General features: G+C 33.6%; 8 protein-coding genes across 8 annotated transcripts; 4 read left to right on the forward strand and 4 right to left on the reverse strand.

Annotated features, from left to right (window-relative positions):
* Positions 1 to 1,149: 1,149 nt before the first annotated feature.
* Positions 1,150 to 2,109, reverse strand: ASCRUDRAFT_71456 (velvet factor family protein; the record flags this gene model as incomplete). Its single annotated transcript, XM_020191943.1, has 2 exons — positions 1,150 to 1,973; positions 2,091 to 2,109. 2 exons carry the CDS (start codon positions 2,107 to 2,109, stop codon positions 1,150 to 1,152), a joined length of 843 nt encoding a protein of 280 aa, XP_020046292.1.
* Positions 2,110 to 2,326: 217 nt separating this feature from the next.
* On the reverse strand, positions 2,327 to 4,260 carry TMS1 (Tms1p; the record flags this gene model as incomplete). Its single annotated transcript, XM_020191069.1, has 1 exon — positions 2,327 to 4,260. One exon carries the CDS (start codon positions 4,258 to 4,260, stop codon positions 2,818 to 2,820), a length of 1,443 nt encoding a protein of 480 aa, XP_020046293.1. The 3' UTR covers positions 2,327 to 2,817.
* A 230-nt stretch (positions 4,261 to 4,490) lies between these two features.
* ASCRUDRAFT_76901 (branched-chain amino acid aminotransferase) lies at positions 4,491 to 6,026 on the forward strand. The gene has a single exon (XM_020193659.1). It carries the CDS (start codon positions 4,703 to 4,705, stop codon positions 5,813 to 5,815), a length of 1,113 nt encoding a protein of 370 aa, XP_020046294.1. The 5' UTR covers positions 4,491 to 4,702; the 3' UTR covers positions 5,816 to 6,026.
* A 42-nt stretch (positions 6,027 to 6,068) lies between these two features.
* ASCRUDRAFT_109099 (Zn(II)2Cys6 transcription factor) lies at positions 6,069 to 10,060 on the forward strand. Its single transcript, XM_020188717.1, has one exon. The coding sequence runs from the start codon at positions 6,143 to 6,145 to the stop codon at positions 9,935 to 9,937; it is 3,795 nt and encodes a 1,264-aa protein (XP_020046295.1). The 5' UTR covers positions 6,069 to 6,142; the 3' UTR covers positions 9,938 to 10,060.
* A 2,097-nt stretch (positions 10,061 to 12,157) lies between these two features.
* Positions 12,158 to 14,398, forward strand: ASCRUDRAFT_37012 (P-loop containing nucleoside triphosphate hydrolase protein; the record flags this gene model as incomplete). The annotated part of the gene is made up of 2 exons (XM_020190731.1): positions 12,158 to 12,478; positions 12,764 to 14,398. Coding segments are annotated over 2 exons (1,956 nt in total), but the record flags the coding sequence as incomplete, so codon positions are not given.
* Positions 14,399 to 14,488: 90 nt separating this feature from the next.
* Positions 14,489 to 17,626, reverse strand: DIP2 (snoRNA-binding rRNA-processing protein DIP2; the record flags this gene model as incomplete). The annotated part of the gene is made up of 2 exons (XM_020195087.1): positions 14,489 to 17,453; positions 17,595 to 17,626. 2 exons carry the CDS (start codon positions 17,624 to 17,626, stop codon positions 14,489 to 14,491), a joined length of 2,997 nt encoding a protein of 998 aa, XP_020046297.1.
* Positions 17,627 to 17,660: 34 nt separating this feature from the next.
* ADK2 (adenylate kinase ADK2) lies at positions 17,661 to 18,611 on the forward strand. Its single transcript, XM_020193660.1, has one exon. It carries the CDS (start codon positions 17,689 to 17,691, stop codon positions 18,364 to 18,366), a length of 678 nt encoding a protein of 225 aa, XP_020046298.1. The 5' UTR covers positions 17,661 to 17,688; the 3' UTR covers positions 18,367 to 18,611.
* A 74-nt stretch (positions 18,612 to 18,685) lies between these two features.
* On the reverse strand, positions 18,686 to 20,082 carry ASCRUDRAFT_76905 (uncharacterized protein). Its single transcript, XM_020193661.1, has 2 exons — positions 19,536 to 20,082; positions 18,686 to 19,515 (listed from the first exon to the last, which is right to left on the reverse strand). Exons 1-2 carry the CDS (start codon positions 19,709 to 19,711, stop codon positions 18,741 to 18,743), a joined length of 951 nt encoding a protein of 316 aa, XP_020046299.1. The 5' UTR covers positions 19,712 to 20,082; the 3' UTR covers positions 18,686 to 18,740.
* Positions 20,083 to 23,095: the final 3,013 nt, after the last annotated feature.

Genomic DNA, 23,095 nt, shown 5'->3' on the forward strand with positions numbered 1-23,095 from the left:
TCGATGTGGTAAAACCCAACTATGCCATACTCTATGTGTGACAACTCAGCTACCAAAGTCAATGGGTGGAGCCGAAGGTAAAGTGGCGTATATTGATACGGAAGGTACGTTTCGACCAGATAGAATTCGATCCATAGCTACCAGATTTGAGGTCGATCCTGAAATCGCATTGGAAAATATATCGTATGCAAGAGCTCTTAACAGTGAGCATCAACAGGAGTTACTTGAACAGCTTTGTGCTCAATTGATTGATGGTAGCTTTAAGTTGATTGTTGTTGATTCGATAATGGCCAACTTCAGGGTAGACTACAGTGGTCGAGGTGAACTCGGTGAGCGCCAGCAAAAGTTGAACCAACACTTGTCGAGATTGAATCGAATTGCTGAAGACTTTAACATTGCTGTATTCATGACGAACCAAGTGCAAAGTGATCCTGGTGCCAGTGCTCTTTTTGCTTCTGCTGATGGAAGAAAGCCAATTGGAGGGCATGTTTTGGCTCATGCTTCGGCAACAAGAATTCTTTTGCGCAAAGGCAGAGGAGACGAACGTGTTGCAAAGCTACAAGATAGTCCTGATATGCCAGAGAGAGAATGTGTTTATATTATCGGAGAAGGTGGAATTACTGACTCTGATTCCTGATAGCTATCTTGAAAAGTTCTAGAAATTCTAAAACTTGCAAACTGATAATTGGAAATTCAATTAATTTTTTTTTGAGGAATTTGTTATTATTAAGGTATTGTCAAATTATTAAATAATTTTGGATCGATGATGCTTTTTTATTTATAGAAACTTTAATGCACAGCTTGTTGAATATTGGAAACGAGAACTTTGAAAACTCTGAAATTCTGAAATTCTGAAACTTTGAAACTTTGAAACTTTGCAAATTATCGACAAATCTGAGATCATCTCGAAATCTCCTAAATTCGGCAAATGGTGTTGCATTGGGCAATTTTCAATTACTTTGAGCTTGGGCAAATTCTTACAAAACTAAATACGGCTGCAGAACTTAAACATCACACACTACCTCAAATTTCCAGTTTGTGATGCAAACTCTCTCAAAACAGGCAGATGGATTGAACAAATATAAAAAAAACAAAAAACAAAAAACAAAAGGGTATAATTAAAGGAGTCGCCACCGGTTTCAACCACTTCTACGACTTTTGGTCTTTTCTGATGTGTATTTGAACTGACTGGCCAGCAAAGGCTCGACTGAGAGGAGTGCTTTCCAATACGCCTGGGAACTTCTTTGCACTGTAGACCTTGAACTCATTGGAGAAGACGTTGGTTATGCAATCGCTGTTGTTGTTAATGACGAATCTCATGGGATTGAACAACGAGCACTTCAAGCGAAAGACGCCCTCGACTCTCACAGACAAATCCGATAGAACAAACCAAAAGCCTGTTTCACCTCTGTCGTCTTTCAAGACAGTTAGCACTGAGGTCAAGTTCCCTATTAGATTTTTGACTGGAATTGACATTTCAGTAGGGGGGACTCTGTTCAAACAGTCCTTATCGACTTCTAGTTGGTGAGTTTTCTTGTTGTATTTCATTTCTGATATAGGATTTTTATTTTTGTTTGAAATAAAGTTGAATTTTGGGTTAGTATTAGTATTAGTATTGGATTCCAAAATAACATTCAAATTAGAGGAGGTGGGAGTGGAAGTAGACGTAGACGTAGACATAGAGGTGGACATGGAAGTCGAAGAGGTATTAATACTTGGAGTCTTTATTGGAGGTGTGTCACTGATCACAGTGCTGAGATCAGTCTTCATATCTGCTGACCATAGCTGGGAAACCAAGAAGAAGTTTCTGTTCGTCAACTCATCAATTGCAATGTGGTTTTTGGTGCCTTTGTAGTAAATGTTCAATTTGACACACACTGGAGGAGAGATCTGTCTTCTATCTTTATCACCAAGACCACACATTCGTGCTCTTATGGGATGCTGACGAATCTCTAGTTCGTAGTCATAAGGATCTGATATATTGTTAGTCGTATTCTTTTGTAAAAAAAATAAAAAAAATTAGAAAACAAAAAACAAAAAACAAGCCAATAACGAAAAGAGTAAATGAAAAAATAGGTAAACAAACTCACCATCTGCAAACATTGACATGTTGAATATTTGGGATAATTAAAATTTATTGAATTTCCTTAACAAAACCATGCGATAAAAGAAGTGGAAAGAAAAAAAAAGGAAGAAGACATTTATTAAAAAAGAAAGAAAATTGGTTTTATATCGAAAGAACTAACAAAACTAAAACTAAAACTAAATTGCAAAATTACAAAATTGCAAAATTACCAATTATAACAAAAACAAAAAAAAAAGAATAACCAGCCTTAAACTTGAAATGAAACATCGTTCGAAATTGGTCAAACGAATTTTAAACCTTGAACTTTGAGACAAATTCGACCAGTGTAAAACGAAAACAAAATAGAATAAAGCAGATTAGCACAAATTAAGTTTGTAAATTTTAACATGAGAAGCCAAACTATTCAGATATTATTAAATGTTGGGTATGAATGGCATTAGTTGACCTTCGCTGTTTGTGAAGGCACTCAAAGTCGCTCTATCGATGTTTCCAAAAAGCATAAAGCAACCCAGAGTACTAAACAAACGTGTAGGAAGGCAAAAAGGTAAGATTAATGTGATTAGAAGAGCAATAAAGCAAAATAAAGATACTATAAAAGGACAAGTGAGATTAGATTAAAATTAAAATTAAAATTGAAATTAAAGTAAAGATAACATAAAATTTGCAGCTATTGAGATTAGATTTCTGCATGGCTATTATGATGACTGTGTTATTTCTTGTTTATTTTAAATCTAAATTGAAACGCCAAATCTATCAGGCATCAAAACGGGAGCAATTAAACTCCAGGTGTATAAAAGGTAAGAGATCAAAGCACAGGATATTTTAACCATTGAATAGAAATAGGTTCTTCCAACGGGCACAAAGTCACCTAGATCATCTTGCTGGACGTTCATAGTTAGCAAGGTTGCGATCCATTGTGTCGCTAGTAGGAAAATTATATGGAAAATGGTATAGTTGTATTTAGTTGAGGATTTTTCTTCATCGTGGTATCGATCACTATCATCATCGTCGTCAGTGTTGATTAACCAGGATGGATCATCTAGTGCACTTTCAGGCAACGAGCCCTCAGCAACAGCTTGTCTTATGGCTTCGATTCTGGTTTGGTTTCTTGATGTTGGTTCGGTGGATATGATTGGATCGTATAGCTCATGGGAATAGTGGTTGGAATTGCTGTGGGAAAAGACAGAGTTGGCAGCAGCTCTGGTTGTAGTGTAGGCAATTGCAACAAACGTGAATAAAGCACCAATAACAATGCTCATGGTTCTTGTGCCACGAGATCTGATAAGTGGGTTGCATAGCATATCGTCGGGCTCTGAAGAACAGGCTGAAAGCACTAGATAAGTGCAATAGATGCAAACCATTCCAGCTTGACCTAAGCCAGAGTTTGGATTGTGTTCTTGTATGGTTGGATTAACAGAGATGAAGGAGACAATAAATGCTAGGACCAAGTTTAAAGAAATTGCAGTTTGGTTCATTGAGCAGCCTTTGTCAGTGAAGAAGATGAACATCAAGATTGTTAAAACGATGGTGGAAATGTACATTAGTAATGTTCCGCCAACAAGGATGTATTTCCAAAGGTCAACAGACCTCGAGTCTTCGTCATTTTCTACATGTTCAATACAGACTTCTGTCCATTCATGGGCAAAGTCTACTAGTAGAATCAAGCCAATTAGATTGAAGATGGAGGAACCGATTATTGAAACGTAGTTTCCATAAAATTCAAAGAAACTGTTGGGAATTAAAAACGAAACTATTATGAACACCCACCAAGTCACTAGTTTGATTGGCCAGATGCCATTTTGGATTATAGATCTGGGGTTTGAAGTTGATTTGACATTTATCACTAGCAAGGCGAGTATGAAATGAAGCAAGCCCAAGGCAAAATTTATTCTGTGGACATGGAAAAAACTGGAGGAGCTTTCAAACTTAACTAGTCCCAATGTGATCTTCTCTAACTGTTTGACTATCCACTTGGAAAGCATCATCCACGATAGAGTGCAGTTTAGAAGAAGGATAATGGCGTAGGTGATTCTGGTTATGATGCTGGACTTGAAGGGTTTGAGAGAGCAGCAACTGCCACAGCAGGCCGAGAAGACAGCAGCACCACAGCAGGAGGCTATCCAGCTACCTGCCATCTGCACAGGAATTAAGGGAATCGACACAACAGCACCCATGGTCAACGCTGAAGCAAATACACTATCTCGAGACGTTACCTCTCTCTTTCACCCGAATACCCCAGACGCGATCAAACCTCATCCCGCACTCCCTTTTGCCCCATCGGCAAGTCACGTGCACCTGGCTATCGACGGGCGAGAAATGGTCCAAAGCGGTCTCTGCCGGCAACGGCCGACGTGAAAAGAAAGCGTGAAGTTTTCCATTTTTCATTCCGGAGGGCTCTGTGATTGTTTTCCAGTGCTATTTTGACCACTCTGTGACTCACTGCTCTTATCCTTATCCACTATCGCTGCCATATTCTTCAATTGCTGTGCTATATAAGAAGACATTCCCTCTGCCGATTTTTCTGTGCTTCTGTCGCTTAATTCCTCGTTCCTAGCCTTACTGACAACTTATTGCTAAGCGTGTTATTCCCTCAATCCTCCCCTCAAATAACTGACAATGGCTGAATTAGATGCTTCCAAATTGAAGGTTACTTTATCTGAAAAGAAATCCAAACTTTTGGACAATGACAAATTGGTCTTTGGTCGATCCTTTACTGATCATATGTTGTCCATCGAGTGGACCGAAGCTGAAGGCTGGGCTGCACCAGAGATCAAACCTTACGGCCCATTGGTCTTGGATCCTTCATGCTGTGTTTTTCACTACGCCTTTGAATTGTTTGAAGGTATGAAGGCCTACAAGGACGCCAAGGGCAACATCAGAATCTTCAGACCTGATATGAACATGATCAGAATGAACAAATCCGCCGAAAGAATCTGTTTACCCAAATTTGACGGTGCTGTTTTAACTGACTTGATTGGCAAATTGATCAAAATCGATGAAAGATTTATTCCCGAAGGTCAAGGCTTCTCCTTGTACATCAGACCAACTTTAATTGGCACCACTGCCGGTGTTGGTGTTCATCACCCTGATAGGGCCTTATTGTATGTTATCTTATCGCCTGTTGGTCCTTACTATGCCACAGGTTTCAAAGCCGTTTCCTTAGAAGCCACTGATTATGCTACCAGAGCTTGGCCTGGTGGTGTTGGTGACAAAAAATTAGGTGCAAATTACGCTCCATGCATATTGCCTCAATTAGAAGCTGAAAAAAGGGGCTACCAACAAAATCTATGGTTGTTTGGTCCAAACAATAATGTGACCGAAGTTGGCTCGATGAACGTTTTCTTTGTTTTTAAAAACCCCCAAAACAACAAAAATGAATTGGTCACTGCTCCCTTAGATGGCACTATTCTTGAAGGTGTAACAAGAGACTCTATCTTGAAATTGGCTAGAGAAAGATTAAACCCCGACGAATGGGAAGTCAATGAAAGATACTACTCCATCAATGAAGTGGCCGAAAAAGCTGAAAAGGGCCAATTGGTTGAAGCCTTTGGTTCAGGAACTGCAGCTGTTGTCTCTCCAATTAAGAAAATCGGCTGGAAAGGCTCTGATATCGACGTTCCCTTGTTAGAAGACAAGGAATACGGCCAATTGACCAAAACTGTTCAACAATGGATCATGGATATTCAATACGGTATAGATGAACATCCATGGTCTCATGTTATTGCCTAACCAAGATAATACCGATATAATATAACTGTATCAATATATACCAAGTTTATAGAGATATGTAAAAATAGCCAGACGAAAGTCATAGTCACAACCAAAAACCTATCAATATATGCCATGCATGCTCACGCGCACATGCCTTCAATCGCAAACCCTAATCATGATTTGCTCCAGCTGTATGGGTCCAATTTAGTCCCAATAAAGACATAACGAGAGATATAACGATATATTCTTCACTAGACATGATAATGGTGCACTTATATCCACTCCAACAGCCTCAGCAGCACCAAATCCTCCTGCTTATCTGCCTCTATTCCTCTGCGTCTTGTTATGAACAGGCCAAATCTGAAAAGAAACAGCACTGATGTCTCTGATGATGAAGAATCCACAAACCCTCCTCCAAATTCCATAAACCTCACTCATACTTCAACTTCGTCCTCAATATCCTCTTCATCACCTTTATCTGCTTTGCCTAACATATCGAATGCTCATATATCTCATCCTTCCAATACACCCTCTTTGCCTTCAAAACGTCAGAGAATCAAAAAGGCCTGCGAACCTTGCCACAATAGAAAGACAAAATGTACTGGTGACTTTCCATGCAACTACTGTTTGTATGTCATCAAGAAACCTGAGTCTTGCGTTCCTCATCAGCATAAAAACGAAATTGCAAAAGACATTGTTGTTAAGGATACTCACTTTAACAAATTGAAAAATGATAATAGAACTCTAAGGTTGCAATTACAGGATTTGAAAAATCAATTACTCACTTATAGAAATTTTTCAAATAAAAATTACATTAATAGTGTCAATGTTATCAATACTACTCCTACCACTAATAATAATAATAATAATAATAATAATAATAATAATGACCCTAAAGATAATAAAACCACAGACGATAATACAAATAAAAGTATTGCCTACAGTTATAATGTTTCTACATATGAAGGGTTCAACAGATTTTCCAAAATCTCTAAAACTTCAAACTCCTCTAATAATTCCAATATGAATACCTCAAAAAACTCAAACAAATTCTCCTTGCAAAATATTCTTAACCACAATGTTAATGACAAGTACGATAACAATATCTTAGATAAAAAATTAGATAAAATAAATAACAATAACAAATTAATTCTTTTAAACAACCAACTAATAGACAACTCAAACCAATCCAACCAAATCACTGATCAGGACAATGAAGTCGAAAATCCCTTATTAGAAACAAACCAAACCATTAATTCAATATCAATTTTCTCTAAAAACTATTTAGGTGATTCAGACTGTACAAAGTTTTCGCTAGGTTTACAAATTTTAATTGTCAATAGAATAAATAATTTTTTTACAAAAAATAATAACAATAACAATAACAATAGTAACTTGATACCTCCACCTACTTTAGCTCCTGTTTATTACTCTTCAACTAATATTCATTGGAATGAAAATTATGAAAAACATTTTGATTTGCCTGATGAAAATTACTCAAAATTATTAGTCAATGCTGTCTTCAACTTTATTGGTGAAGACTATCTAATTTTAAGAAAATCAAAAGTAATGAATATTGTCGATAAATTATACAATCCTTTAAATTACAATAAAATTAATAACAATTCAAACCAAACAATCTCAGGTGTTTCAATCATAGAAACTTGCCATTTCTTTTGTATTTTAGCTCTTGGTGAATTGTATTCAATACCAACTTTAAAACTGAATGTTGATAGAACTCCAGGCCAATTTTTTTTTGAAAAGGCTGTACAGATGTTTAAAGACTCATTTGAAGAATCATCTCTACTTTATATTGAAACAATTTTGCTCTTTGCATTTTACTCACTTGCATTGAATAGAAAGAAAAGCGCATTCATGTATGTTGGAATTGCCATTAGAATTTGTTATACAATGGGGCTTCATCGTGAAATTCATCAAAAATTACAATTTTCTTCTGCTGATTTAGAACACAGAAGAAGAATTTGGTGGTGTTGTTATGTTTATGATAGACTCATATCAATCAGATTGGGCCAGCCTGTTATGGTTAATGATGAATCAATTGATGTAAATTTACCATCAATTGAAAATTTAAATAAGGAAGAGATAATTGATTTAAGGAAACCAACCTATTTACTACAACATATCAAGTTGGCAAAGATCTCGGGATTGATTTTAAACACAATTTATTCGATTCAATTGAATATCAAATATAAAAACAACTTTATTATAAATGTAAGAGAAATTTTAAATTTATTGAGAAATTGGTTCAATAATCTAAGTAATAACAAAGAGTTTATAAACAATAATCACAAAGATGATGATGATTATTATATCACTATTAATAATACTGATAATAATAGTAATAGTATGAGTTTTAAGAAAAACTCAGCTTTGTATTCGGATAATAAGGGAAAATCTAACAATGTTCAAAAATTTAAAGAAATTCAATTAAACTACACTAAAGTTGAACGAGGATTAAGACGTCAAACGTATTCATTGCATTTAAATTATAACTATTGTATTATAATTACGACAAGACCATTGTTTTTTTATGTATTTAATAAGATTCTAAATGAAGATCAAAGTTATAAGCCTTCAGCGACAGTTATTGCAATTATAAAATCGTGTATTAATGCATCTTTTGTTAATAATGCGATATTAAATGTATTATTGAAGGAAAAACTCATAGCAATTTTTGGATTTTTTGATAGTATATATATGTTCAGTTCAGCATTAATTTTATTGATGGCTGATTTTATTAAAAATTATAGTGAATTTGGGAAAATAGTGTTTAAAAAAATCTTTCAAAGTCCCAGAAAACAGATTAATGAAAATCTGGGGAAAAAAAAGAAAAGTCGAGTTGAAGATGAAAATCGAAACCAAAACCAAACTCATACTGAGAAAAAGGATAGTGATAAAGACAATGAATCAGATGGTAATTCAGAATTAGCTTATGTTGGGGGTATTTTGAATCCTGAAGATTTGGCAAATAAAATAGCAATATCGCTAATGTTAATACGAACAGCGAGTGAAGTTGGATCGTTATCAGCATTAGATTTTTACAATCAAATAATAACTTTAAAGACATTATTTGATGAATTGATTCATTTAAAGGTTAATGATGGGAAATATGACAATCAAAGAGTTATTGAATCCAATAAAGTTGGTATTAAGGAGATAGAAATACTTCGATCAACAACAGTGGTTCAATGCGAAAAATTAATTGAGACTGAATTAATGAGTAAAAGAAATGACAATATAAACTCAAGTAATAATAACACAAGAAATAATAATTACTACAATAATAATGTTAATAACGATAATAATAATAATGTTAATAACAATAATAACATTTACAATAACAGTCCAACTATTAATAATAATTACGGAAATTTTCCAAATGGAAATCCAATTAATAGAGTGTCCAGATTGAGTTTGGATGATTATAGAGAAAACTCAAACAACGGATATGAAAGTCAAAATCATTATTTTGAATTTAATAATCAATTAGATTATGAGACTCAGTCAGTGAGGTTTTCGAGACCAACTTATTCGAATATTAGAACAAAAACTGATGGAAATAATAATATTAATAACAATAATAATATTAATAACAATAATAATATTAATAACAATAATAATAGTAATGATCAAAGGTTGAGATATGAACTTGACGAATTCAATTACAAATACCGAGCTGATCCCAGTGCAAACTCCAATAACAATAACAACAGTAACAGCAATAAAGCAAGTTCGGTTTCACTTGGTGAGTCAAATAATTCTCAACTCTTGAACTTGGAAGAGTATTTCAACAATGCCAATTTTAATCTTCTCGAAGACGAAAAATTAAGAGAGTTTTTAGACTACAATGGCTGGTCCAAAAACTTCAAGAGCGACGGCAGCAGCATCAGCACTCATGTCCAGAGAAAACCCTCAACCACAAATACCACGAACAACAGAAACGACAACAAAAATGAGACCGGCGGCACCGCCTCACTCATCAACAGTTACAGCAATGCGTTAGAAGCTGTGTCTGGATTCGATCTGAATGCCAACTTCAGTCTCGACGACCTCGAAACAACAGAATTTCCAGAGCTGCTTAACCTTCCTGAGGACTTCAACGTATTTAAGTTTTCATAATAAGAGCCTCACCACTGGAACACACATGCATCCGCAGAAGAGCACAGTGATGTCTTTACCACCACACTGGAGTCAATCCAGTGTTTGGGATCACAAAGCAGCAGCATTTACGAACGGCACTGGCGAATAGTGGTTTTTCTTTCCCAATCGGCGGTCTTCATGTTATCTCAGCTCCAGAGATATAAAAACCCCCAGATTTCTCTCTTGTGTTTTGCCTCCATTTCTCTTCCATAACTCTCAACCAACATGAGCTTCTTTGGCTGGAACTCCAACACAGACACGCAAAGGCTTTCTTTGTTGACCTATGACTTGTCTTCTCTTTCTTCTGCTACCAGCAACTTTGTGTTGCTCCCTGGAATCATCTACAAGATCTCGGTCCAGAAACAGCTTGTTTTCGACTTGATACTAAAGTACTCTGGCTTGTTCATTCAAAACAACAAACCAACTTTTGACTTGGGCTCCTCTAACTCTATTTTTGCAAAGCTTTTTGCCAACATAATCAGTAACTCCAGCAATTTCAAAGGCGAGCTTAACAATATTGATATTTCAAAGCAAACTCTAAATGATAGCTTGAAGTTCAAAGATATTATTGTCAACTATTACCAATTAATTAAAGGTATTGAGGGTGAGAATACCAATGCTAATAATGTTGATGATAGTAACGACAACGTCAACTCCCCGATTTTTTTATCGGATGACGATCTTGTTGAACCTTGGCTTATCATATCACTATTCAATTCAGAATTACCCATCTTGACTTCAGCTTCGACTTCAAATTCAAATTCCGGCTCAAATTCAGCTTCGACTTCAAGTTTAAATGCAAATCTAACCACTTCTGCTGATAATAACATCTCAACTATCTGCAGAATTTTAGAGGTCGCTTCCGATCCCCTAATTCCCTCCAATCTCATTTTAACTATGAAAGCTATATCAAGAAGTAAATTAATTAATTTCGAACCTAGTGCATTTAAAAAGAAAAATCAAAATTCCTCAAATGATATTTCCAGAGAAACTTTAAATGAACTATATTTTAATGATTTATCCCTATATTTAACTTCAAGTTCAAACTTTAAAAATAATTTCCAATTTATCAAAAAATTAGACCAATTTTCTTATTTATCAAATAACCAAAGTTTGTCAACTTTACTAAATGATTTTCATTATCTTATCAACAACTGTTTTGAAAACATTAGTCAATTTTCAAGAAATTATTCAAATGGCTTAAAAATTAAAAACAAAAACATTCTTAACTCTTTAAATAGAAAGCTCTCAAATTCGAACCAACCTTTATTACCATTCTCCAACACTAACATTAATAACAACAACAGTAATACTATTCCTAGCAATACCAAAAATAATATCATTCCTAGCAATAATAACAAAAATAATGTTGACAATATCGATAATGAAAAATTATTAAAACACTCTTCAACCTCTATCAAGGATACTAATGACTTGATACTAATTGCTTCTCCCGTTGCTAGTATTCTTTACTACCAACTAAATGGCACAACAACAATCCCATCCTTTAATCAATCTGAATCTGCAAAATCATCTCATTTATCCTCAAACATCTTAAAATTGAAAAAAATTTATAAAAATTATTTTCACCAATGGTCGATCACTCAATATAACCAACTAAATGATGAACTCTTATTCCTAGTTCCCTCGAATTCAACCAAAACTTTATTCAAAATATGTAATGACCCAAAGGACCCCAAAGATCTAAAAGAATTAAAACAATCCGACTCACTATTAAATAAACTTCAACTATTAACATCTATAATAAACTTTTTCGATTTAGTAATCTCAATCCTACCAATTTCAACTTCTTTGAAATACAAAAACTTGACTGAATTAAATCCTTTTAAAAGAATAGATTTTTCTTTAAAAATTTTGAAAAAATTCAACTCCATCCTTGATCTTTTACTTAGAGATGCAAATGAAATTATCATTAACAACTTTTTTGAGAATGCTACCGAGAGTCAAAAATTAAAATTGCTTTTATCAAATCATTCAGCTGCAATTTTCTTATTAGACAATTTTAAAAATCAATCACTAAACATCCACACACCCAACATTCATTCAAATAACAACCTCCCTATAAATATCTCAAATAATTCAAATGAAAAAAAAAATATATTCAAAAAAAACTTCTTCCCTCTAGGTCTTCCCCTTCCTTTCTTGGCAAGTGACAATCCAAATAATTTTGGGAACGAGGAAGATGATCTTGAATTGAAAAAATTTGAACAATTCTTTATGGACTTATCTTCGAAAAATTCTTCAATTATGATTCATCCAGATGGTTTAAAACTTCTTCTAAAAGATTTTAACAGACTATTTAGAATGTCAAAATCATCTCAATTGAGAAATTCAAGCGACTATAATACTCTATTAGGTTACTTGGAAACAATCGTCGATTTGCCTTGGAGCCTTGAAAATGATGTACCAACAGTTGATCTAAATAAAGCTCAAATCCAACTCGATGCTGATCATTATGGCTTGAAAAATGTTAAAAAGAGATTAATTGAGTATTTGGCAGTTTTAAACCTACTTTCAAAGATTGAAGCATCAAAATTAGCCAAACAAATCGAGAAGGATAACAAATTTATTGATAACAAAAATGAAATTGAATCTCAAAATCAAGATCAAAACCAAAACCAAAACCAAAACCAAAACGAAAAAAAAGTTTCTAACGAGGAAAAAATTAAATTACAAAAGAAGTTTTTTGAAGCAATTACTTTAGGTGAAAGCGTTGAATCTAAGAATAATAATCAAAATGATAAAAATGAACAAAATAATGAAAAACCAACTTCCATTGGAAAGAATAAATTATCATCTAAATCAAATTTGAGTGTTTCTAGAGCTCCCATTATATGTCTTTATGGTCCACCTGGCGTGGGAAAAACTTCTCTTGCAAAGTCTGTGGCTAAGACAATGGGTAGACAATTTCAAAGAATCTCTCTTGGTGGTATCAATCATGAATCTGAGATCCGGGGTCACAGAAGAACTTATGTAGGTGCATTGCCTGGAGTTTTAGTATCAGCTTTACGAAAATCCAAATCTTTAAACCCAGTCATTTTATTAGATGAAATTGATAAAGTTCAAAGTGGTGGAAAAGGAGGAAGTCTTAATGGTGATCCATCAGCTGCTCTATTGGAAGTTTTAGATCCAGAACAAAATTCAACTTTCACTGATCATTTTATTGGCTTTCCAATTGATTTGTCTCAAGTCCTATTTATATGTACAGCTAACGATATTTCTAGATTACATCCTGCTTTGATGGATAGAATGGAAGTTATTGAAATTACTGGATATAACCAATTCGATAAAATTAAAATTGCAAAGAAACACCTTTTACCCAAACAGTTACTGAAAAACGGATTACCAAAAAATGCACTTAAAGTTGATGATGACACTATTATGAAGTTAATTCTTGATTTCACTCACCCTGAAGCAGGCGTTAGAAATCTTGAAAGGCAAATTAGTGCAATTTGCAGAGGCAAGGCAATCGAATACTCAAAATTTGTGAAAAACGATGCTATTTTAGAAGACATATCACAATCTGATTACAGCCCATTAGTTTCAGAAAACGAATTGTTTAAATACCTTGGTCTCCCTCCTCTTAATTCCTCATCGTCAATTAAAAATAATTTAACATACTCCAAGATTTCAACTAGATATGGCGTGGTTAATGGGTTAAGTTACAATTCAAATGGATCTGGATCAACCTTGTTATTTGAAACAATTTCGGTTCCTGCAGATTCCTATTCATTAATTACGACTGGAAAACTAGGATCTGTTTTAAGTGAAAGTGTCAAAATTGGTGTATCATTAGTCAAGTTCATTTTATCAAGAAATTTATTAAGTGGAGTGAACATTGACTGCGAGGCTGCTCTTGAAAAGCTTTCAAGCTCTCAGATTCATTTACATGTTCCTGAAGGTGCAGTATCAAAAGATGGACCAAGTGCTGGAATAACAATCACATTGTCATTGTTATCTTTGTTACTAGAAATTCCTGTTGATCCTATTTTTGCAATGACAGGTGAAATTACTCTAAGGGGATTAGTCTTGCCTATTGGCGGTGTTAGAGAAAAATTACTTGGAGCTCATCTATCTGGTAAAGTCACAAAAGTTTTATTGCCAAGGGCCAATAGAAAAGACATAATTCAGGAGTATTTGGACAACATAGATTCAAACTACACTATAAATACAGACAACACTGTTGTTCAAAAACAAAAAGATATGCAAGACAAACTTATTTCAATAATAAAACAGGAACAGGAAAATATCCATAATGTGGATATATTTGAGGAGCCTGAAAAGTACATAAAAGAAAAATTGGGAATTGAGGTACATTATGTCGAAGAATTTTGGGATGTTATTAAAGCTGTGTGGAGCAATGATATTATTGCCGATACTATCCCAATATCGTATAAAACAATGGAAAGTCATTTATGATGCTGCTAACATAGCAATTTCTTATAGATTATTCCTACTAACAAACAATAGGTTATTTCAATTTGTAAATAAATATATTTTTTGTTGTGTTTAAGCAATTGTGGTGTAGACTCTCTTTCTAGCCATCTTATCTTCATGCTCTCTTTGTTCATATTCGTCGATATATTCAGTATTGTGCTTATAATTCCATTCACGAGTTATGAACTTTAAGCCCTCAATATTATAACCTAGTTCATCACAGCTCCTATTCAAATACACTCTTAATTGGCTTTTAACTGTTATTAACTGGCTCCTAAGGTTTTCATTCTTTTGACTTATCAATTCTTTATGATTATTTGCAATAATGAAAAACAATATTCTGCACAATAAGGATAAATTGTTGATTAAGTAATTTTTGTTTTGTTCCAGCTTGCTATAGTTATCGTGTTTGAAAGACGTCCATATCTCCATAAATTTTAAGAGCTTTAAGGTGTAAGAAAATGGCAACACTAACAAAGAATCTTCAAGCTGGGAAGGTTTAATTTTTTGAATAACACCTATTACATAATCTGCTGATGAAATATCCCCCAATGCAACTAGTAGAGGATTTCTTGAAGGTTGTGATGGTTTTGCAAGAGATTGGTTCTTCAGCCATGCCTGGTACAATTTGTTGTATTCTGATTGCTCTTCCAAATCCTTTGTACCCATATCTAGAGCCTCCATTAACTTTTCACCAGCTTTTAATGTCTCTGTTGTTTGTCTTCCTGCCCTTGTTACCTCATCAAAATCCTCCTCATTTTCTTTGCCTGTATTTTTCATGTTCTCATCATCTTCCAATGAATTAAGTAAAGTCGCTTCATACAATTCATCTACTTCTTTCTCTCTTTCTTCTTCAAGAAAAACCTGGTCTTCTGTTTCTCTCCATATTCTGATACTATGATCGTGGGAAGTGGATGCAACAAAATTGCCATCACCAGATATAGCAATCGACCAGACCTCAGATTGATGAGCTGGTAATTTTTGAATACAATCGAATTTGTCACCATCCCAATATTTAACCAATCCATCTTTAGATCCTGAGAAAAAATTGTGTGAGTTGGGAATAAATTTGACAGACATAATTGAATCTTGATGAGCAAAAAGAGAACGATGGCAGTCACCAAAATCTAGACCCCAAATTTTAATGTTTTTATCAGCAGAAGATGTTATAATGAGTTTGGAATCAAATGAAATATCTATGGATAGGACAGGTAATTTATGACCATATAAACTCAAGTAGAATTTTAGTGTGTCAAATAAAAATACTTTAACTGTGCTATCCAATAACGAAATAGCTAAATATTTTGAATCTGGGGAAATTTTAACAGACAAAATATCGTCAGATAATTCAAGAACTTTGCTATGAAATAATTTTAATTTTGGAATTGTTTTATCAGTTCCTGAAATTGTTTCTTGTTCCACTTTAAAATCCCAAAATTTGACCATCTTATCAGCAGAACCTGTCACTAAGGTTTTACCATTCGGGGTTACATCTAATGACCAAACAGCAGCTTCATGAGCTTTGACAGAATCCAATAATTCAGAGGAAGCTAAGTCATATAGCTCAACATCTCCTGTTTTAGTTCCTAAAACAACCAAAGCACCACCAGGTAGAAATTTACAACAGAGAGCATAACCACAATCAAATGTTCTAATACAGTTTGTTGTTTTAATGTTCCATATTTTTAGCAAGCCATTTGATGCAGTTGCCAATAACTTATTATCACTACTGATATCTATTGCTCTAATGTCGGTTCTATGGCCCTTTAACTCTATTGTTGAAGTTTTTGAGGAAGTAATATCTTTATTTGTTATAGATAGTTTCTTGACTGAATCTGGTAGATCTATTTTGAAATTTTCAATAGAATTGTTGTTTAAGGAAAGTGATAAAGATAAAGAATTGCTAGTGCAATTACCCCATGCAGAACTCCTAATTTTAGAAGAGCCTCTAATAATAGTAACAGGATGGTATTGAGTAGAAAACTTCAAGGCGTTCATTTTCTCGTCGATTTTTTTCTGTACATCGTTTTCATCATCACTATCAGGTTGATCTGATTTTAATTTTTCTTCAAGTTTTTTTTTTTTTTTTTTCAATAAACTATTCACTTCATCAAGTGGGCGAATTCTGTAGATTTCCAAGGTTCTATCTAAATTTTGAACAAAAAAAAAGTTCAATGAGTTTGAAATATATTTAAATTGAATGTTTAAACATTTTGAAGTAGTTTGTTTTTTGATCACTGCCTTTTCAATTAATTTATGTTCTTCATTCAATAAATTTATTTCCCAGATTTTGAAATTATTTTCAACTCCAGAAGTTATAGCAATTGTATTTGAGTTATTAACATTCAAAGCCCAACATTCGCCAGTATGAGCTAGATGAGTCTCGATACATTGACGCGTTTTTAAGTCCCATAGCTTGATCAATCCATCCTTAGAGGTACTTACTAGCCACTCCTCTTCCATCAGACTGAGATCATTATTTTCTGTGCTTAGATTACTCTCAGCTGTGTTTTGAGGGGATATAAAACATAATCCGGTTATTTGGTCTTTGTGACTTCTTAATTTAAATAAACCAGATTCAGACACAAGATCCCAAAGGGTTATATTAGAGTCCCTGGATCCTGAGCACAATCTTGTTCCAGTTTTATCAAAAATCAACATTGTAATGGCAGATTTGTGACCAGAGAAATTGATTATGACAGAACCTGATGTTAGATCCCATATTTTGATATTACCATCACTGTAACCAGCAGCAACAATGTTATTTTCAGCGTGATATTGCAAATAAGTGATTTCAGCTGGAGGTTTTGAAGAATTTGAGTCATAGGCACCAGGATTGATATTGTCATTTAGCTTTCGAATCAATTCACCTGTTTTTATATCCCAGATCAATAGCTCTTCCAAACCTGCGGTTACTATCTTTCCCGAAGGCTTTGCCTTTAAATCAGCGTAGGGTTGCCAGATGACATTGCTATTAGAAGTTATTACACCAAAACAGCGTTCCTGTTCATAACGTTGGTAGGACTTGACCATATTTCTGAGCTATTGTATCTGAATTCAGCAAACCAACAATTATTATTTGATCAATTCTCTGCCCTAAGGAAAAATTTCTAAAACTTTAAAAAAATTTTGTGTGAAAAAACACGTGATAGATACCGGGATCGGAGCAAAAAGGGACCGGTGTATGAGTTTTGGGACGAGATTTTTCATCATCAAATGGATTTTGTTAGTTATTTCGAATATTAAATATTCAACTTGGATTGAAGACCAACATGCTCAGTCCATTTAGATGCATTTTGTTAGGTGCTCCTGGTGCTGGAAAAGGAACACAGCTAACTAGATTGGTCAAGCACCATCCAGACTTGTGCACTGTTATTAGTGGGAACTTATTGAGACAAGAAATCTCTTCAAAGACCCCAATTGGTTTGGAGGTTGAAAACACAATTAAAAAAGGTGGTTTGGTGCCAGACAGTCTTATCATCGACTTGATATTCAAAAATCTTAAGATTGAGAAGTTGCTAAATGACTCAAGGTCTTGGTTATTAGATGGGTTTCCTAGAACTGTTACTCAGGCCTTGAAACTCGATGAAAATTTAAGTAAACACAATTCTTTGATCAATTTGGTTGTCGAGTTAAAAGTTCCAGAAAGTGTAATTTTGGAAAGAATCGAAAATAGGTGGATTCACCAACCATCTGGCAGAGTTTATAATATACAGTACAATCCTCCCAGAGTTCCAAATAAAGACGATGTTACTGGTGAACCATTAACAAAAAGACCAGATGATAACGCTGAAGTTTTCAAAAAAAGGTTAGAGACCTATTACAACGAAGCAACTCCATTAAAAGAGTACTACCAAAAAAGAGGCATATTACATAGCGTTGAAGGCGAGACCTCTGATATCATATTTCCAAAATTGATAAAGTTAATAGAAAACAAATTTAGTGTTTAGACTTGGATATTCCATAGATAAATAGACCCATTTTTTGCTACATTTAGTCGTTTTCAATCAACAGACACAATAAATTAGAACATAAATTCAGTTTTCGGCGTTTCTTTGCTAGAAATTGAGTAAATTGAGCAAAAAGCACAAAAAGAAATAGAAATTTATTAGGCTTCGAACCAAAAAACTAGATTTAAAACAGTAATCATACACAATTATATAACAGTTACATCATCAAATAATTCATTAAAAGCTTCCAGACTTAAAAAACAACTATGATTTAAAACATAAAGGTTACAATGTACATTAAAAAATTAAAAAACCCAAACTAAAAACATAAAATATTAATAAAAAAAAAAAGTTGGGAAAAATTAAAAAAAAACCTAATCATCACTAGTTCTCTCGTCATTTGCAGTCCTATTATAAGATCCTCCATAATAATGACGATTGTTATATTTTTTTTGATTAGGACTAAAACCAGAACCGTTGCTATTGCTATTTCTATTATTTCTATCATTATTTCGGAAATTGCCTCTTCCGTTTCTATTGTTTCGACCACCCCTACCTCTTTGATTATAGTTCGAACTTCTTTGACCTCTGGGCTCATTAGGAACATAACCATCATGCTGTAGAAATTGATTGTTGTTATTATTAATGTTAACAGTCGCATTGTTTGGCCCTGTGTTCGAGGGATTAAAGACTGATTCTTGTGATATATTTTGAGTTTCTTGTTGTTGATTTTCATCAGGAGAATTAATTTTGAGACCACCAAGTCCTCTGAGTAGCGATTTAACCTCGTTGGTTGCTTCATCATTGGTTGGCAAAACTTGGGCTGGTTCATAAACTGGCGCCATTACCATTCCATAATTTGATGGAATGAAAATATTGTTTTGATATCCAGGAACCATCATAGGCAGCATTTGAGCACCTGGTGGTAACATCTGCCCTGGATGTGGAATAGGAATGAATCCAGGATTTGGATAAAGTGCTCCTTTATTTACTTCCGCCATAATTTCTCCATAAACATTTTTGGCTTGAATTGGCTTGGATAAATTTTCCAATCTATTACTAGTATTGCTACTATTATTAGATTGAGTGTTTCCTGGCACTTTTTCAGTTTTAGTACTTTGTGAACCTCTTAATAACGCTAGTAATTCCCTAGATCCGTCTGATTTGACTGTATGATCTGCTTTCTTGTCATTTTCTTTTGAAGATTCATTTGTGGTGTCTTTTGATGCCTTTTTTGATACAACTTGGGATTCTGATATGACCTGCTTGTCAATTTCCTTTTTATGAACCACTTTCTTCGCATATGGTGCTTTAGCATAATGACTTGGAGTTTGACTATACCCATGGTTATTGTGATTAAAATCACCTTTAAAATGACTTTTGTTCATTTGTAATTTACTCTCCTTTTCTTTCTCTAATGAAGCTTTTGTATGATAAATCAATTGCTTGTTTGTAAGATTCAACAAAAATGATGAATCCACAGTAAGACCTCTTTTAGTTTTTAATCGATCTCCTAATGTGTTTCCACTAACCAACGAATTGTCAAATACAATTTGTAATTTGATCTTACCTGATTCTTCACATAATATTCCCACAACAAAACCCTTCGAAAATAATGGAACTTTACCAAAATTTTGAATATAAACAACTCGGTCCCCTAAAGAAAACCTTTGTCTTTTCAATAACTGAAATGAGCTTTTGGGATCAATCACAGCCTCTCTGGGGACTTCTTTAATATTGATCGATGTATCCTTACCTGGCACAAGAGAGTATAAGTCAATAAAATCCTCTATCTGTTTGATACTTTCTCTGCTCAAAAGTTCGCTTTCCAAAGTTGTTATAATCAATTTTGATTTAACATTTTGTAACCAAGAAGTAATCGTTGCTATTTTTTCTACCAATTCTTCTTCATTCTTAACCTTAGGATACATATCACTAAAAGAAGGTAAAGAATCAAAACCCAATAAATTTCGTTTCAAATTGTTGAAAAATTCAGGAAAAAAGCTACTATAGTTCTGTATCAATTTAATTGCTAAAGAACTATATTCCCAACCTCTAAGTGCTCTTCTGGTATACCCAACAACCTTCAAAGAACGACGCTCAAATTTTAAATCCAATCCAACGTTGATTTTCTTATTTTTGGGGCCATTTATTATGCATTTTGAAGCAATTCTGGATAAAAATTGTGGATGCAAGTTCAAAAATCGACATGCTTCAGCTGCACGATAATATCTTGAGTTAGCTTCCTCTTCTACAGCCTTTTGACGTCCAATTTTTGTTTCATATTTTTCGGGTGTCTTAGTAATAGTTAAAGATAGCTTATTTTTTGTATGACCTGCAACAACCGCAGAACAACCATACCCAAATGAACCTAAAAATAGCACATGGGATCCAGTTGGAAATTCTTTTGAAAGTGGTAAAGGAGGCTTTTCTTGAAATCTTAAGTCTTTATTTTTTATATCCTTGACCATCAACTGCAAAGGATAAACTTCTTCGTGATTTGAAAATGTTTTAACATAAGCACCTTGTTCATCTCTGATCAATCCATTTGTAGATCTAATGGTAATCAAAACCTCAATTTCATCAAGAATTATACCCTTTGATGAATGGTATTTTGTAGCAAGATCTCCACAAGTTTCATTGAATTTTGAAACTTCTTCTGAAGATAAAAATATTTTCCTTTTAGGATTAGAGTATTTATCAAACTTATAGGCATATCTTTTGTTTGAAATCTTCACGATTTGAGATTCTTTAATAAATGGATATGAAAAATAAGCAATTTTACCCAAATATTCAGCACAAAATTCATCAAAATCTCCTCCATTATGGTTCACATCCTCATATTGATTCCTTATGGTTAAAATCATTGATTCTGTCTTTGAAGGTTGATTAAAAATAACAAGATTATCAGTAGATAATTTATAATCAAAAGGAACAGTTTTTAAAGTAGGGAAATTAGCAAGAGCATCAAGACCTAACTTGACGCCTTTACATAGTCTATTAAATCGATTAACATTCTTAATTTTCGGCAAGACAAATACTGTTTCAACGCAGTTGTCTTCTTCTAGGTCTTTAAAGGAATTTGGTAGGGGAGATTTGTAGTGATTGGTCACTTGAGGATTAAATTGAAAGATCAAATCATTTCCAAAAGTGTTTCTAAATATTTCTTCTGGTGTTAGTTGTGAATCAAAAGGTTGCATTGCTTCAATTAATCTTTTTTCGTCAACAAATGGCAATTTTAGAACGTATTCCCACTCAGCTGTTTTTCCGTTTTTATCAACTTCTGCATCAAGTGGATAAAAGTCAAAAATAGGTGATTTAGAGTCAAGCATGAGCTGTCTATAAACTGAAGGCACTAATTTATTTGAGGCACTTGGCAAAACAGCCATCAACTGTTGAAAGGGTTTAAATGGTGTTCCTAAATCAAATTGAATATTGTTTTCATCACTTAAAATACCTTTGCTAATATCGGAGATCCTTGGAGGAAAATGGTATCTATAAAACCAAGACCAGGAAGAGCAGCCTTTGTAATAATAATCTAATACCCATTGTAAACCATCAATATAATTTGTGCACAAATTTGCGAGTTTTTCTGGCTCATCGATGACACTGAAACCAAATTTGCTTTTGTAATAGCTTTCTTTCCATTTAATGAATTTCTTGTCATAAATAGACTTTTTCAAAAGAACTGAAGTTGCATCTTCAAATATTAAATTATTTGAGAAGGATTTTATTAGTTTAATGTTTTTAAAAATTCGATCTTTAAATTCTTCATCTGATTCAAAAGAATCAATGCCATCAATATCAAGTCTTAGAGTGTAGGTGTTTAGTTTTTGGTTATGAACAATAATCAAGTCTAAATCAAAGGCCAATTTTTTCAAAAAGTTCAAATTTTGATCGAATGAATCATTTGTTGAAATCAAATTATTTGGTATTAACAATGAAGGGATGTCTGAATCGTCAATACAGGATAGATCTATAGGTTTTGAATCCAAAGAGTAAAGATCTAGTAACCAAGGCTTGATAAAGTTGAATAAGTTTGTAGGAACATTTAAATCCTCATCCGAGTCGACATCGGAATCAGTATTGGAGTGGTTATCATTAGAATCGAATGGAGATTCTGAATCCGATACATTGTTGTCAAGAAGGTTATAAATTGGGACATCTGGAGGGGTAAACAGTTGATGAAGTATATCAGTATTATTAATGAGATCTTCATTATTAATTTTTTGAGATTTATTAGATTCATTAATAATTAGGTGTTTTCCTTGTTTTTTTCTTTTTTTTTCACCTATAATTGAAATGTTTTCCAACTTTTTATTGAACCATTCAAGATCGATAACGTCAGATTCAAAGACTTCAAATTCGAAAATTGACAAGTTATTTAAAAAGTGTTTGAAATTATGGAAATTAATTTTTCCATTGTTGTTCAAGTAATCGTTTGATTGAATGAGAGAAAGCTTTAGCAATTTGATTAGTAGAGGAAAAGCACCTTTATTTAGATGTAAATCGGGTAAATTTGGTAGGAAATCGTTACCTATAACGTATAAAATCAATATAAAGTCATCCAAGATTTTTTCGAAGTCGTAGTTGAATTTCAAGCTTTTTTTCAAGTCAATAAATTCCAATTCTAGATATTCTCTTAATATTGATAAATGTAATAAGTAGAATTTTTGGTTATCCAAAAAGGAGGAGTTATTTTGAAAAGCGATTGAAGAGTTGTTGTTGT

Source organism: Ascoidea rubescens, assembly GCF_001661345.1.
Source record: "Ascoidea rubescens DSM 1968 unplaced genomic scaffold ASCRUscaffold_10, whole genome shotgun sequence".
NCBI lineage: Eukaryota > Fungi > Ascomycota > Saccharomycetes > Ascoideales > Ascoideaceae > Ascoidea > Ascoidea rubescens.